This window comes from Rhinopithecus roxellana, chromosome 17 (genome assembly GCF_007565055.1).
Source record: "Rhinopithecus roxellana isolate Shanxi Qingling chromosome 17, ASM756505v1, whole genome shotgun sequence".
In the NCBI taxonomy this organism is placed as follows: Eukaryota; Metazoa; Chordata; class Mammalia; order Primates; family Cercopithecidae; genus Rhinopithecus; species Rhinopithecus roxellana.
The window spans coordinates 86,595,812-86,611,639 of record NC_044565.1 but is presented as its reverse complement, the minus strand read 5'-3'; the positions used below and the strand labels follow the sequence as shown (position 1 = coordinate 86,611,639).

General features: G+C 44.1%; 1 protein-coding gene and 1 non-coding gene across 11 annotated transcripts in view; one reads left to right on the top strand and one right to left on the bottom strand.

Moving 5' to 3' along the window:
* The window catches only part of MTIF2 (mitochondrial translational initiation factor 2), a 44,070-nt gene that overhangs the window by 15,762 nt on the left and 12,480 nt on the right, over positions 1-15,828 (top strand). Inside the window, exons 2-3 of one of the 10 annotated variants that reach the window (XR_004054221.1) lie at positions 10,588-10,676; positions 11,919-12,042. The exons of 4 other annotated variants lie outside the window; for them this stretch is intronic. Coding sequence is in view for 1 of the 6 variants with exons in the window: in XM_030920593.1 (XP_030776453.1) it covers positions 15,371-15,379 (9 nt within the window). In the remaining 5 variants the exon portion in view is untranslated. 5 more of the 10 variants (XR_004054223.1, XM_030920593.1, XR_004054215.1 and 2 more) reach the window with 5 other exon arrangements.
* Positions 14,173-14,235, bottom strand: LOC115894424. Its single transcript, XR_004054544.1, has one exon. It is a non-coding gene; the product is annotated as a U7 small nuclear RNA (small nuclear RNA).

The following is a 15,828-nucleotide window of genomic DNA, read 5'->3' as shown; positions in this document are numbered from 1 at the left end:
ATGTCAAACTCTGTGCTGGGAGAACCACTACTGTCTTCAAAGCTGTCAGACAGGGAAGTTTAAGTCTGCAGAAGTTTCTGTTGTCTTTTGTTCAGCTATGCCTTGCCCCTAGAGATGGAGTCTACAGAGGCAGGCAGGCCTCCTTGAGCTGTGGTGGGCTCCACCAAGTTCAAGCTTCTCGGCCGCTTTGTTTACCTACTCAAGCCCCAGCAATGACAGACAACCCTCCCCCAGCCTCGCTGCCACTTTGCAGTTTGATCTCAGACTACTGTGCTAGCAGTAAGTGACGCTCCGTGGGTGTGGGACACTCTGAGCCAGGCGTGGGATATAATCTCCTGGTGTGTCATTTGCTAAGACTGTTGGAAAAGTGCAGTATAAGGGTGGGAGTGTACCAGTTTTCCAGGTACTGTCTATCACATCTTCCCTTGGCTAGGAAAGGGAATTCCCAGATGCCTTGCACTTCCCGGGTGAGGTGATGCCCCGCCCTGCTTTGGCTCACACTCTGTGGGCTGCACCCACTGTCCAACAAGCCCCAGGAGATTAACCCGGTACCTCATTTGGCAATGCAGAAAACACCCATCTTCTGCGTCGCTCATGCTGGGAGCTGTAAATGGGACCTGTTCCTATTTGGTCATCTTGGGAAAAAGGTCAATTCAGCAAGAACAGTTAACTATCCTAAATATATATGCACCCAATACGAGAGCACCCAGATTCATAAAGCAAGTCCTTAGAAACTTACAAAGAGACTTAGACTCCCACACAATGGTAATGGGAGACTTTAACACCTCACTATCAACATTAGATCAACGGGACAGAAAGTTAACAAGGATATCCAGGACTTGAACTCAGCTCTGCACCAAGTGGACCTAATAGACATCTACAGAACTCTCCACCCCAAATCAACACAATATACATTCTTCTCAGCACCACATCGCACTTACTCCAAAATTAACCACATAGCTGGAAGTAAAGCACTCCTCAGCAAATGTAAAAGAACAGAAATTATAACAAACTGTCTCTAAGACCACAGTGCAATCAAACTAGAACTCAGGATTATGAAACTCACTCAAAACCGCTCAACTACATGGAAACTGAACAACTTGCTCCTGAATGACTACTGGATAAATAATGAAATGAAGACAAAAATAAAGATGTTCTTTGAAACCAATGAGAACAAAGATACAACATATCAGAATCTTTGGGACACATTTAGAGCTGTGTGTAGAGGGAAATTTATAGCACTAAATGCCTACACGAAAAAGCAGGAAAGATCTAAAATTGACACCCTAACATCACAGTTAGAAGAACTAGAGAAGCAAGAGCAAACACTTTCAAAAGCTAGCAGAAGGCAAGAAATAACTAAGATAAGTTCAGAACTGAAAGAGATAGAGACACAAAAAACACTTAAAAACATCAATGAATCCAGGAGCTGGTTTTTTTTGAAGAGATCAACAAACTTGATAGACTGCTAGCAAGACTAATAAAGAAGAAAAGAGAGAAGAATCAAATAGACACAATAAAAAATGATAAAGGGGATATCACCACCAATCCCACAGAAATGCAAACTACCATCAGAGAATACTATAAACACTTCTAGGCAAATAAACTAGAAAATCTAGAAGAAATGGATAAATTCCTGGACACATACACCCTCCCAAGACTAAACTAGGAAGAAGCTGAATTCCTGAATAGACCAATAACAGGCTCTGAAATTGAGGCAATAATTAATAGCCTACCAACCAAAAAAAGTCCAGGACCAGATGGATTTGCAGCCGAATTCTACCAGAGGTACAAAGAGGAGATGGTACCATTCCTTCTGGAAATACTCCAATCAATAGAAAAAGGGGGAATCCTCTCTAACTCATATTATGAGGCCAGCATCATCCTGATACCAAAACCTGGCAGAGACACAACAAAAAAAAGAGAATTTTAGACCAGTATCCCTGATGAACATCAATGCAAAATCCTCAATAAAATACTGGCACCACTAATCCAGCAGCACATCAAGAAACTTATCCACCATAATCAAGTTGGCTTAACCCCTGGGATGTGAGCCTGGTTCAACATACGCAAATCAATAAATATGATCCATCATATAAACAGAAACAAAGAGAAAAACCACAGGATTATGTCAATAGATGCAGAAATGGCCTTTGACAAAATTCAAAAGGACTTCATGCTAGAAACTCTCAATAAACTAGGTATCGATGGGACATATCTCAAAATAATAGCTATTTATGACAAACCCACAGCCAATATCATACGGAATGGGCAAAAACTGAAAGCATTCCCTTTGAAAACTGGCACAAGACAAGGATGCCCTGTCTCACCACTCCTATTCAACATAGTGTTAGAAGTTCTGGCCAGGGCAATCAGGCAGGAGAAAGAAATAAAGGGTATTCAATTAGCAAAAGAGGAAGCCAAATTGTCTCTGTTTGCACATGACATGATGATATATTTAGAAAACCCCATTGTCTCAACTCAAAATTTCCTTAAGCTGATAAGCAACTTCAGCAAAGTCTCAGGATACAAAATCAACCTGCAAAATTCACAAGCATTCCTATACACCAATAACAGACAAACAGAGAGCCAAATAATGAGTGAACTCCCATTCACAGTTGCTTTGAAGAGAATAAAATACCTAGGAATCCAACTTACAAGGGATGTGAAGGACCTCTTCAAGGAGAACTACAAAGCACTGCTCAACGAATAAAAGAGGACACAAACAAATGGAAGAACATTCCATGCTCATGGATAGGAAGAATCAATATCGTGAAACTGGCCTTACTGCCCAAGGTAATTTATAGATTCAGTGCCATCCCCATCAAGCTACCAATGACTTTCTTCACAGAATTGGAAAAAACTACTTTAAAGTTCATATGGAACCAAAAAAGAGCCCACATTGCCAAGACAATCCCAAGCCAAAAGAACAAAGCTGGAGGCATCATGCTAGAGCCTGACTTCTAACTATACTACAAGGCTACAGTCACCAAAGCAGCATGGTACTGGTACCAAAACAGAGATACAGACCAATGGAACAGAACCGAGCCCTCAGAAATAAGACCACACGTCTACAACCATCTGATCTTTGACAAACCTGACAATAACAAGAAATGGGGAAAGGATTCCCTGTGTAATAAATGGTGCTGGGAAAACTGGCTAGCCATACGTAGAAAGCTGAACCTGGATCCCTTCCTTACGCCTTACACAAAAATGAATTCAAGATGGATTAAAGACTTAAATGTTAGACCTAAAACCATAAAAACCCTGAAAGGAAAACTAGGTAATACCATTCAGGACATAGGCATGAGCAAGGACTTCATGACTAAAACACCAAAAGCAATGGCAACAAAAGCCAAAATAGACAAATGGGATCTAATTAAACTAAAGAGCTTCTTCACAGCAAAAGAAACTACCATCAGTGTGAACAGGCAACCTACAGAATGGGAGAAAATTTTTTACAGTCTACCCACATGACAAATGGCTAATATCCAGAATATACAAAGAACTTAAACAAATTTACAAGAAAAAAATCAACCCCATCAAAAAGTGGGTGAAGGATATGAACAGACACGTCTCAAAAGAAGACATTTATGCAGCCAACAGACACATGAAAAAATGCTCATCATCACTGGCCATCAGAGAAATGCAAATCAAAACCACAATGAGATACCATCTTGCGCCAGTTAGAATAGCAATCATTAAAAAGTCAGGAAACCACAGGTGCTGGAGAGGATGTGGAGAAATACGAACACTTTTATGCTGTTGGTGGGACTATAAATTAGTTCAAGCATTGTGGAAGACAGTGTGGCGATTCCTCAAGGATCTAGAACTAGAAATACCATTTGACCCAGCCATCCCATTCCTGGGTATATACCCAAAGGATTATAAATCATGTTGCTATAAAGAAACATGCACACGTATGTTTATTGTGTCACTATTCACAATAGCAAGGACTTGGAACCAACGCAAATGTCTGTCAATGATAGACTGGATTAAGAAAATGTGGCACATAGGCCGGGCGCGGTGGCTCAAGCCTGTAATCCCAGCACTTTGGGAGGCCGAGACGGGTGGATCACGAGGTCAGGAGATCGAGACCATCCTGGCTAACATGGTGAAACCCCATCTCTACTAAAAATACAAAAAACTAGCCAGGCGAGGTGGCTGGCGCCTGTAGTCCCAGCTACTACGGAGGCTGAGGCAGGAGAATGGTGTAAACCCGGGAGGGGCAGCTTGCGGTGAGCTGAGATCTGGCCACTGCACTCCAGCCCGGGCGACAGAGCAAGACTCCGTCTCAAAAAAAAAAAAAAAAAAAAGAAAATGTGGCACGTATACACCACAGAATACTATGCAGCCATAAAAAAGGATGAGTTAATGTCCTTTGTAGGGACATGGATGAAGCTGGAAACCATCATACTGAGCAAACTATCACAAGGACAGAGAACCAAACACCGCATGTTCTCACTCATAGGTGGGAATTGAACAATGAGAACACTTGAACACAGGTGGGGAACATCACACATCGGGGCCTGTCGTGCGATTTGGGGATAAGGGAGGGAAAGCATTAGGAGACATACCTAATGTAAATGATGAGTTAATGAGTGCAGCACACCAACATGGCACATGTATACATGTGTAAGAAACCTGCACGTTGTGCAAATATGCCCTAGAACTTAAGTATAACAAAAAAATTAGATAAACTTGAATTTGAATACATTGGCTTCATTGATCAAAGAGCTAACTCTTGGATAAAATAGCTATTTAATGAATATTCTTTAAAGAATAGCATTATACTCCAAGCAAGACTATCTTAGAAACAAAAATAATGTTGAATTCATCAACTGACTCCTAAAATGTTAATTTTCAATGAATATTGGAGAGATATCCAAATGTAGAAGCTTATTAGTATCCAATGCTTATAGTGGTTTTATTTTGTAGAAGTATGTCAAAATTAATAATTGACTATGTTTTTTATTGAGGTTTATATATTGTACTTTGTTGCCACAAGTGGATGAAAAAATGTTCGGAAGGCTAAACTAGAGAATACAAGAAACTGAAGCGAATTATTACACCACATGGGTGTGAGAAAAAATGAATATTATTTACTCAGATTCCGGAAACATATATCCAAGCTGATCAATTTAGGACACTTCCATTGAAGAGACATGACATGTACGTTAAACTGAAATGTCACTGTAATTGTGTACCTTCTCAGTTATTTGGCAGGTTAAAGAGCATGATGAATGTTTGCAGTGTAATGGTCTGAATCATTCAGGTATCTTGAATGAAAGACATGCACGTACATGTACCACCTGCTTTGACATTGATTCCCAGGTGATTGAGTTTCTCCTCTGATTTTAGATCACATTTGTCTGCATCACTCTGCATATCCTTATTGATATTGACACTGTTCTATTTTAGTTTTAGATGTATGAAAAATAATATGTTGGAAATTGTTAGTGTATATTTCATGAAGCTTGTATTCCTGTTTTCTTCAGTGTGTTTCAGTCATGTTCCTGTCTTAAGACACAAAGTCTTTGTGTCTGTGAAGACTTTGGACATCTGTGAAGTTTCTTTTAAGGGAATTTTATCTTTATGGTGACAAACCCAGCATTAATATATTAATAATTTTTAGTTTAAATGCATATATATATATATATATATATATATATATATATATATATATTTACCCCCTCCCAGGGACAGGGTCTCGTTCTGTTGTCCAGGCTGAAGTGTAGTTATGTGATTATAGCTCACTCCAGCCTTGAACTCCTGGGCTCCAGCAGGGACTACAGGTGTGCATTACCATGCCTAGCTAATTTTTTAAAAATTTTATGTAGAGATGGTCTCATTGTGTTGCCCAGGCTGGTCTCAAACTGGCTCAAATGATCCTCCCACTTTGGCCTCTCAAAATGCTGGGATTACAGGCATGGTGGCATGTGCCTATGTCTCTGGCTAACTAAAAAAAAAAAGTAAAAAATAAATGTAGGCTGGGCACAGTGACCCACACCTGTAATCCCAGCACTTTGGGTGGCTGAGGCGGGCGGATCATGAGGTCAGGAGTTCTCTACTAAAAATATAAAAATTAGCCAGGAGAATCACTTGAACTCAGGAGGCAGAGGTTGCAGTGAACCGAGATCGCACCACTGCACTCCAGCCTGGGCAACAGAGCAAGACTCCTAAAAAAAAATATAATATAATAATAAATAAAAATGTATAAAAAGAATTAATAAGCTGACTCAATTGGCAGTGCTGTTGACTATATAAGTGGAAGAGAGCTGAAATAAAGGAGACAATTATAAAAAGGAAAAAAGATAACTGAATTAATGTGAGCTGTGTTGATTATCCTGAATATTTGTCCTTTGCCCCCGTGTTCTTCTGTTGGTAGGGGAAAACAGTATTTATGTCACATGTAGGAAGTGTCTGCCTCGTTCCAAGAGCAAAGGAGAAGAAGCTCTTACGTGGTTTGGGCATTTGTGTTTTTAAGCACCAGCTTGCTATTGCTGGTGGAAACCTTGAACTTTTGTTGACTAACCTGTTTTGGCAGCATATTCCCACCCCCTTGCCACTGTGGTTCCTGCTCCTGGCTCACAGACTTTGATCAAGCTGTGTGTTGGCAAGGGCGTATGGGGTTGGGGAGGGATTGGTTAAGTTGCTAGTACATGAGGCTCTGACAGGTGAAGAATTAATAAATCAATAAAGCTGCACGAAGGTAAAAGGGTGAAGGATCCTGTTCAACTTCACAATAAGCATTGCATCCTGCTGTTCTACTCATCCCCTAACCCCCCCTTTTTTTTGAAACAGAGTCTCACTCTTGCCGCCCAGGTTGGAGTGCAATGGTGCAATCTTGGTTCACTGCAACCTCCGCCTCCCGGGTTCAAGTGATTCTCCTGCCTCAGCCTCCCAACTAGCTGGGATTACAGGCACCCACCACCATACCCAGCTACTTTTTTTTTTTTTTTTTTTTTTTTTTTTTTTGTATTTTTAGTAGAGACAGGGTTTCACCATGTTGGCCAGGCTGGTCTTGAACTCCTGACCTCAGGTGATCCACCCACCTCAGCCTCCCATAGTGCTAGGATTACAGGCGTGAGCCACTGCATCCAGCCTTGTCTTCCCTTTGTGTTCAGCCACTTTGTCCCTCCTTTTTAGCTGTTATGCTGAAAGCAAGTTTTATTTTCTTGATCATCCAAGGTCGAATATTCTCTTAAAGCTGTCTTAAAAACTCCAAGGCTCAGTGTCTGCTACTCCGGAGTGGAGCGGGTGAGATGGAATTTCCTAGAGGTCCAGACATTTAGGACCCTGGACCCATCTCACCCGCTGCCTCTGGCCATTGCTGTGCTGGACCTGAGCCCACACCTGTGTTGATGATAGTGGCTTACCTTTGGGCCACATGCTGTCCTAGAAAGTAGAAGAATTACCCCATCCTCACAACAGCCCCATGAGGGGTTACAGATGATAAGTAACTTGCTTGAAGACATACAGCTAGTAAGAGGCAGAGATGAAGCATTCACATGTAGTTTGGCTCTCAAGTGTACTTTCAGTAACTATCCTCTACTGCTTCCCAGCCGCTTTCTCTTCCTTATTATCTATTAGTGTCTGGTAGCATTTCATTTAATCTGCAGGTATATTCTCCTTAAAATTTATTGCCATGTGATGTCCTCAGCCAAGATTGTGAGGCAGAGAGGAGCTGTCCTAACCTACTTAACCACTGAGGCTGGAGAGGTCGTATTTTTGGTATTAAACTGGAGTCTCTCTATCCTTCACATTGTTGATGTCCTCGGTAGCAAACTGGAAAAGTCAGTGACAGAAGATGCCGCTAGCAGTTTGAGCCAGAGAATGACAGCTCTGGTTTGGAGAAAAGGGCTAGGTGGTGGCTCTAGAAAGCCCATCCTTCTGCTTTTTTTCTCCCCCTTGTATTCTGCTTTCATTCATTCATTCATTCATCAAACATTTGTTGAGCACCTAGTATGTGTCAAGCTCTGTGCTAGGCTCTGGAAAACCTGGCCCCATGTAGCTCACCATGGAGCAGAAGAAACAATGACTAGACTATGATAAGCACGGGTTGTCAGGGTCTCACAGAGCAGTGACCCCTCATCCGGACCCAGGAGGTCAAAGAAGGCATCCAGGAGAGGATGGTGTCAGAGCTAACTGAAGAATGAGAAGGAGCTGCACCAGCAGGGGTTGGAACTGATGAACTGATGGTGGCAGTGCCTGGAGTCTTGATTCCAGCAGAGGGAGAGCAGTCTGTGAAAAGGCACCGAGGGTGGGAGAGGGCAGAGAACATGGAGGAACTTCAGGTAGTTCTGGATGGCTCTGGGGCAAAGCTAGAGAGGTAAGAAGAATCTACAAATGTTCCTCGAGTTAAGGTGAACTTCCATCCCAATAAACCCATTTGAAAGCAAAAAATGTAAGTCGAAAGTGCATTTAAGGCTGGTCCGAGTAGAATAATGTTTACAACGAATTGATCACAACCAGTTACAGATGTTTCTGTTCCTTCTCCACCCCCACTGCTTCACCTGACTAGCCTTTAAAAAAACAAAAAATTTAAAAACAAAAAGAAAAGAAAAGAAAAATGCATTTAATATCCTGATAAATCCATCTAAAAGTCAAACAATTGTAAGTGGAACTGTCACGAGTTAGGAACCATCTGTAGATCGTGACGTTATGTGGATACTGTGCTGTAGAGTATGGGTTTTATCTTAAGGACTATGGAGAATCCCTGAAGGGTTTTGAGCAGTGATGTCTGATCTTACTTTTCTTTTTTTGGGGGGGCAAAGCCTCGCTGTGTCGCCCAAGCTGAAGTGCAGTGCCACGATCTCTGCTCACTGCAAGCTCTGCCTCCCAGGTTCACGCATTCTCCTGCCTCAGCCTCTGGAGTAGCTGGGACTACAGGCGCCCGCCACCATGCCCGGCTTATTTTTTATATTTTTTATATTTTTAGTAGAGACGGGGTTTCACTGTGTTAGCCAGGATGGTCTTCATTTCCTGACCTTGTGATCCGCCCGCCTTGGCCTCCCAAAGTGCTAGAATTACAGGCGTGAGCCACCACGCCTGGCCCGATCTTACTTTTCAAAAGCTCACTCTAGCAAACCTGTGAGGAGAGGATCAGAGGGTGTTAAGACCCAAGGCAGCCGGATGTGGTAGTGCATGCCTGTAGTCCCAGGTGCTCAGGAGGCTGAGGCAGGAGGATTGCTTGAGTCCAGGAGTTCTGGGCTGTAGTGTGCTGTGCTGATCAGGTGGCCCCACTAAGTTCAGCATCAATATGGGGACCACCCAGGAGTGGGGGACCACCAGGTGGCCTAAGGAAGGGTGAACTGGCCCAGGTCAGAAATGGAGCAGTTCAAAAATCCTGTGCTGATCAATAGTGGGATCATGCCTGTGAATAGTCACTGTACTCCAGCCTGGGCAACACAGTGAGACCCCATCTCTTAAAAAAAAAAATAGGCCCAAGGCAGGCAGACAATGCTGGGGTCTGCAGTAGAGGCCCAGACATACCTAGATCCCAGAGGGTCTCCTTTTCTCCCACTATTGCAGTTGTGAGTACAGAGGTGGTCAGAGCCCAAGAAGAATGGGAAGCTGTGGACACCAGCCAGCCAGAGACAGGTAACTGTAGGAATGCTGCTATCTCCCTGTAGCCTCTCTGCCAGCAAAGGCAACGTTCACCCATATGGCAAATGTTTCTGTGAGTCTGGGACTAGGAGACAGAATTCCTAAGAGTGCTCATTTTAACTATATAACATAGATTACAATATCTTTTTCAAATCCGAATATGATGACATCCTACCTATGGAGGAAACCAGAGTGAAGGCCATGGAGAAAGGGCTGCCATCCCTGTCCATCTTCCACCCAGCCGTGAGAGAAGACAGGGTTGACCTTGGTTAGGGCAGCTTCTACAGAGTGGTGAGGTTGGGCAGGAGGATGGAGACAGGGCCCGTGTGTGAGGCTGCTCAGGTTGTTTACTGCACAAGGAAATCCCTGGGGATGGGAGCTGAAGCAATCTGCTGGAAGGCTCTGAAGGCTGAATCAAAGTTGTCTCCTGTTTCTTTCTAAGAGGTTTGGATGAAGCAATAGAACTAGGACCTATATCTAGCCTGAGCCTCCATTGAGCTCTTGGGCCAGTGAATAGTATCAGCCATCACCTATATTGCTAACTGATCAGTTAATTCCCTATTGGCTATCACAGAGGTGTGTGGTTGGGGGTTCCTATATAGGGTGTAAGAAGGGAAGAGTGGAAATTAGGAAAGGCCCCTAAACAAACTGGTTGCATGCTCTTATGTAGGTACCCACCCCAGGCAGTGACTTGCCCCCTCACAGATGAGAGAGTTTAGGGATCGCCTTGTGGGGCAGATCTGCCCCATACTCACTGCAGAGGTTGGCCTAGCACGACTGAATAGCCTAGTCCAAAAAGAGAGTCATCTTCGCAGATAATGCCAGCCTCTTGAAAGAAGATTGGTTGTAGCTGTAGGTGTCTGATGTTCAACTGAAAGTCAGTGCTTGGCTTGGAGGTGACAAGTAGGAGGACCTCAGTAAATGTTTGCTGACAGAATGACTCCTATAAATCCTGGCATGTCTTCCCTTTTGCCACAGGGAGCCAGGCTAACTCAGAGCAGCCTGGGCAGCTAATCTTCAGTGAGGCCCTGCAGCACTTCCAGACTTTGGACCTTTCCTCCTTAAAGGTATGATGGTAGCAGGGTTTGGAGTCTCAAGCAAAGTCCCTTTTCCCTAGGAGCCAAGCTTCTGTCCCACCAGGATAGGGCATTGGGCAAGCAAATCTCCCCTAAGATCTTGGTGCCCAGGATCATGGGTGGCTTAGGACCCATGCTTCATTTGGGGCCTTGGTAGCTTTTGTGGGACTGTGCCCTTACAGCTCCTGTGGCCCTGTCATTCAGGGGCCTGTATAGCTGTTTCTCTACTCTTCCCTTTTAGGAATGGGGACATCTAGAATCAAGTACTAGGCAAGGCAAACTGTTGAGGGAGCTGAGTAATTCATGGACAGTGGAGGAAAACCTTCCATTCCCTCAAGGAACCAGAAGCTATTTAGGAATTTAAGAAAGATACAAGTTGGAAAAAGAAGAAATATTTGGGGAAATAAATGCTAGGGGTGGGTTAGGTGCTGGGCATAGTGGCTCACACCTGTAATACCAGCACTTTTGGAGGAGTTTGAGGTGAGGGGGTCACTTGAGCCCAGGAGTTCAAACCTACAGTAAGCTATGATCACACCTGGGCAACAAAGTAGGACCCTGTCTCTGTAATAAAAAATAAAAAAAAACTGGGGAGCTTTCTGGGACATATTGAGTAACAATACATTTAGATAAATGTGATTTCAGGTCTTCTACCTAAATCCTGGCTCAGGGGAGAGAGGCTAAAAAGATAGGAACCAAGTTGTTTTTAGGACCCCGAGAGCCAAAAGCTACCGAAATCAGAATGTTCTAAGGCTTGCAGTAGTGACCCTGGGCCATGAGAAGCCAACATGACCTCACTTGGGAAGTGCTGGTTGTGACCAAAAGATTCCAGCTGCCCTTCAGAGTCATCTAACTCCAGTGAGTCCCCACCTCCTGGGAAACCTGTCCTGGCATTTGTCTGACTGCCTGGGGGAGCTGGGCATGTGTAACCCCTGTGGGAGTTAGTGGAATAGCTAGTTCTGGAAAAGCCCAGAGGACTAAATGCAAATAATGGCTGATAATACCTACCCTTGGGGATGTCTCTTTCACCTTGCAAAAAATCTGGGAGCTAGAAGAGCCTGGCTCTAGAGAAAACAGTTGTCTTGCAGCTTCTGCCTCCTTCCCCTGGCCCAAAAACCAGCCAGCTAGCTGGGGGAATTACTTTCTGCAAGCGCTGCCTCTGGTTTGAGCCTGATGGGAAGTTGGTTAAGGGAGATGAAGCAGCACTCTGCTCATTGCCTGCAACTTCTTCCCCAGAAAAGAATCCAGCCAACTATTTGAAGGACTGGGCTCGCTGCCCTTTGACACTACCTCTTCGGGCCTCCAAAGCTCCACCAGGGCCTTTGGGAAGAAAGGGACTTGGTCCTGACCATTGCTCAATGTGAGTGCAACATGAGCCCACAGGGCAGTTGCTGCATCTGCGGTGAGTCAAGACCCTGTGTGCTGACGCTGTTGCTGAGGCTAAGCCAGGAATATTGGATGTACCATGGTTGGCGGGTGAGAGTGGGAGCTGAGAATTGGAAGTCTTTAGCACAGTCCGGATCTCACATTCTCTGAGAAGCACCCAGTTCTCCCATGAGGGGCAATCTGGCAGACAGTGTGGGTGTGTTTTGGGGCAGGTGGCCTGGATAGCCAAGACCCAGTGCATGGCCGAGTCCTCCAGACCATCTACAAGAAGCTGACCGGCTCCAAATTTGACTGTGGCCTTCACGGAGACCACTGGGAGGACCTGGGCTTTCAGGGTAAGAGGGAGGAGTAGCTCATCTTCTTTTTCATGCCTCTGATTCCAGGCCTAGAGTGAGAGGCCAGGTCGTTCTCATCTAGCACTATGAGGGGGAAGATCTCAGGGGAGTATTCTGGGAGGAGGGTGTAGCAAATGCAAAAGACTTGAGGGGGCGCTTGCTTTCTCTGCTTGAAAAATAGCCAGAGTAGGTCTGGCGTGGTGGGTCATTCCTGTAATCCCAGCACTTTGGGAGGCTGAGGTAAGTGGATCATGAGGTCAAGAGTTTGAGACCAGCCTGGCCAACATAGTGTAACACATCTCTACTAAAAATAGAAAATTTAGCTAGGCATGGTGGTGTGCACCTGTAATCCCAGCTACTCAGGAGGCTGAGGCAGGAGAATTGCTTGAACCTGGGAGGCGGAGGTTGCAGTGAGCTGAGATTGCACCATGGTACTCCAGCCTGGGCGACAGAGCAAGACTCTGTCTCGGAAAAAAATAAAAAATAAAAATTAGCCAGGCATGGTGGCACGTGCCTGTAATGTCAGCTACTCAGGAGGCTGAGGCAGGAAAATCACTTGAACCAGGGAGGTGGAGGTTGCAGTGAATGGAGATCGCACCACTGCACTCCAGCCTAGGTGACAAAGGGAGACTGTCTCAGAAAAGAAAAATAGCGAGAGTGTGGCTGAGGTGGAGACGAAAGTGACAGAAGAAAAGTTCACTTGGTGGTCTTTTAGGCTGTTGTAAACATTTACTCTAAGTGATATGTAAAACCCTGGAGTGATGTGACTTAGAATCTGGCATTTTGGGGTTTTTTCCTCTAAAAAATATTTATGAAAATTTTATCATATATTATTTTACTTTCTGAGTGAAACAGAATCATTTCACCGATTTTTAGGTTGTACTTTTTTTTTTCAAAACCATATCAAATTGGCCGGGCATGGTGGCTCATGCCTGTAATCCCAGCACTTTGGGAGGCCAAGGCAGGTGGATCACCTGAGGTCAGGAGTTTAAGACCAGCCTGGCCAACATGACAAAACACCATTTCTACTAAAAATACAAAACTTAGCCAGGTGTGGTGGCACATGCCTGTAGTCCTAGCTACTCAGGAGGCTGAGGCAGGAGAATCGCTGGAACCCAGGAAGAAGAGGTTGCAGTGAGCCGGGATCGCACCACTGTACTCAGCCTGGGTGACAGAGCGAGACTCCATCTCAAAAAAAATAAAAATAAAAATAAACAAAACCATATCAAATTATATTTGTATAGAATAGGGAAATATCTTAATTTTGAAAGGAAACTTTAAGGCAGGGCACAGTGGCTCACTCCTGTAATCCCAGCACATTGGGAGGCTGAGGCAGGCAGATGACTTGAGGTCGAGTTCGAGACCAGCCTGGCCAACATGGTGAAACCCCATCTCTACTAAAAATACATAAATTAGCCGGGCGTGGTGGCGTGCACGTGTAATCCCAGCTACTCAGGAGGCTGAGGCAGGAGAATCGCTTGAACCTGGGAGGTGTAGATTGAACCCAAGATCACACCACTGCACTCCAGCCTGGGTGACAGAACAAGACTCTGTCTCAAAAAAATTTTTTTAAATTTAAAAAAAAACATAAAAGGAAACGTTATGTACTCCTAATTAACTGGTGGTCTGTTGGTGTGGCAACATGGTTACGTCGCTGTTCCCTCTATCATCTATCATGTAATCGTCTTAAATGTATCCTCTCTATATGTAGAGAATCATACCAGCAATGGTAAGATTTTTGTTTCAATCAACAAACATAATTTTTTTGAGGAGGAGTTCTCGTGAAGAACCAGAAAACCTGCTAGACAAATTATAAAAGAGCTGTGACACTGCAAGAAACGTAATTTTTTTTTTTTTTTTTTTTTTTTGAGACGGAGTCTTGCTCTGTCGCCCGGGCTGGAGTGCAGTGGCCGGATCTCAGCTCACTGCAAGCTCCGCCTCCCGGGTTCACGCCATTCTCCTGCCTCAGCCTCCCGAGTAGCTGGGACTACAGGTGCCCGCCACCTCGCCCGGCTAATTTTTTGTATTTTTAGTAGAGACGGGGTTTCACCATGTTAGCCAGGATGGTCTCGATCTCCTGACCTCGTGATCCGCCCGTCTCGGCCTCCCAAAGTGCTGGGATTACAGGCTTGAGCCACCGCGCCCAGCAAGAAACGTAATTTCTAAATCTCTGGAGAAAAAGGAAAATCTGGGCCAGGCACGGTGGCTCACGCCTGTAATCCCAACACTTTGGGAGGCTGAGGTGGGAGGATCACGAGATCAGGAGTTCAAGACCACCCTGGCCAAAATAGTGAAACCCCGTCTCTACTAAAAATACAAAAATTAGCTGGGCGTGGTGGCGCATGCTTGTAGTCCCAGCTACTTGGGAGGCTGAGGCAGGAGAATCGCTTGAACCCAGGAGGTAGAGGTTGCAGTGAGCCGAGATCTCTCGCCACTGCACTCCAGCTTGGGCAACAGAGTGAGACTTTGTCTCAAAAAAAAAAAAAGAAAAGAAAAAGAAAAATGTTGTGTTTACTCTTTCCATTGTTTGTTCTTCCTTCCTAATATTCCAAAGTTCCCTCTTTTATTTTTTTTCTATTTCAAGGACTTCCTTTAGTTATTCTCTTAGGATAGGTCTGCTGGCTCTAAATTGTCTTTGTTTTCCTTCATCTGAGAATGTCTCAATTTCCTCTTCACTTCTGAATTCTGTGGATATAAAATTCCAGGTTGACACTTCTTTTTATTCAGCACTTGAAAATGTGCTGCTTCCTTCTGGCCTGCGTAGTTTCTGATGAGAAATCCACTGTCATTTGAATGATCTCTCCCTCGTAAGTAAGGAGTTCATAGTCTCTTTCTGCTTTCAAAATCTTTTCTGTGCCAGGCATGGTGGCTTACACTTGTAATCCCAGCACTTTGGGAGGCCGAGACAGCATAGTAAACAGAGACCATGAAAAGTAAAAGAATCACCCACTCCAGCTTCTTCATTTTATGGTTGAGGTAAGGAGATCCAGGGAGGTGAGGTGATTTTTTTTTAAAGGGTGCACAGCTGGGTGGTTATAAAGCACAGCTTAGAGCCTAGATCTCTAGTTAGTGCTTTTTCTCCTCATTTATTTATTTTCTCATCATTTATTTAATAAGGGTAAGTAATGCTTGATTTACTTTATAGGATTCTTGAGTTGATCAAATGAAATAATAGATGTGAAATCTCGTTCAGTTGGGTAGAACTTAAAAAAAGAAAGCAAGAGGAAGGAAACACAATTGTAGGGACAGACAGAGGAGAAAGAAAAGAATGAAGCATTGCATGTGTTTATGAAAGGGATAGTAACAAGTACCACCAGTGGCCATACTTTAAAAAAAAATAGCCACTTATTCCTTGCAAGATCTGTCCATGGCTCAGGTTTTCTTGCTGATCCCTCCCTCTCTTCCATTCTTCCCATTCTCTTTTT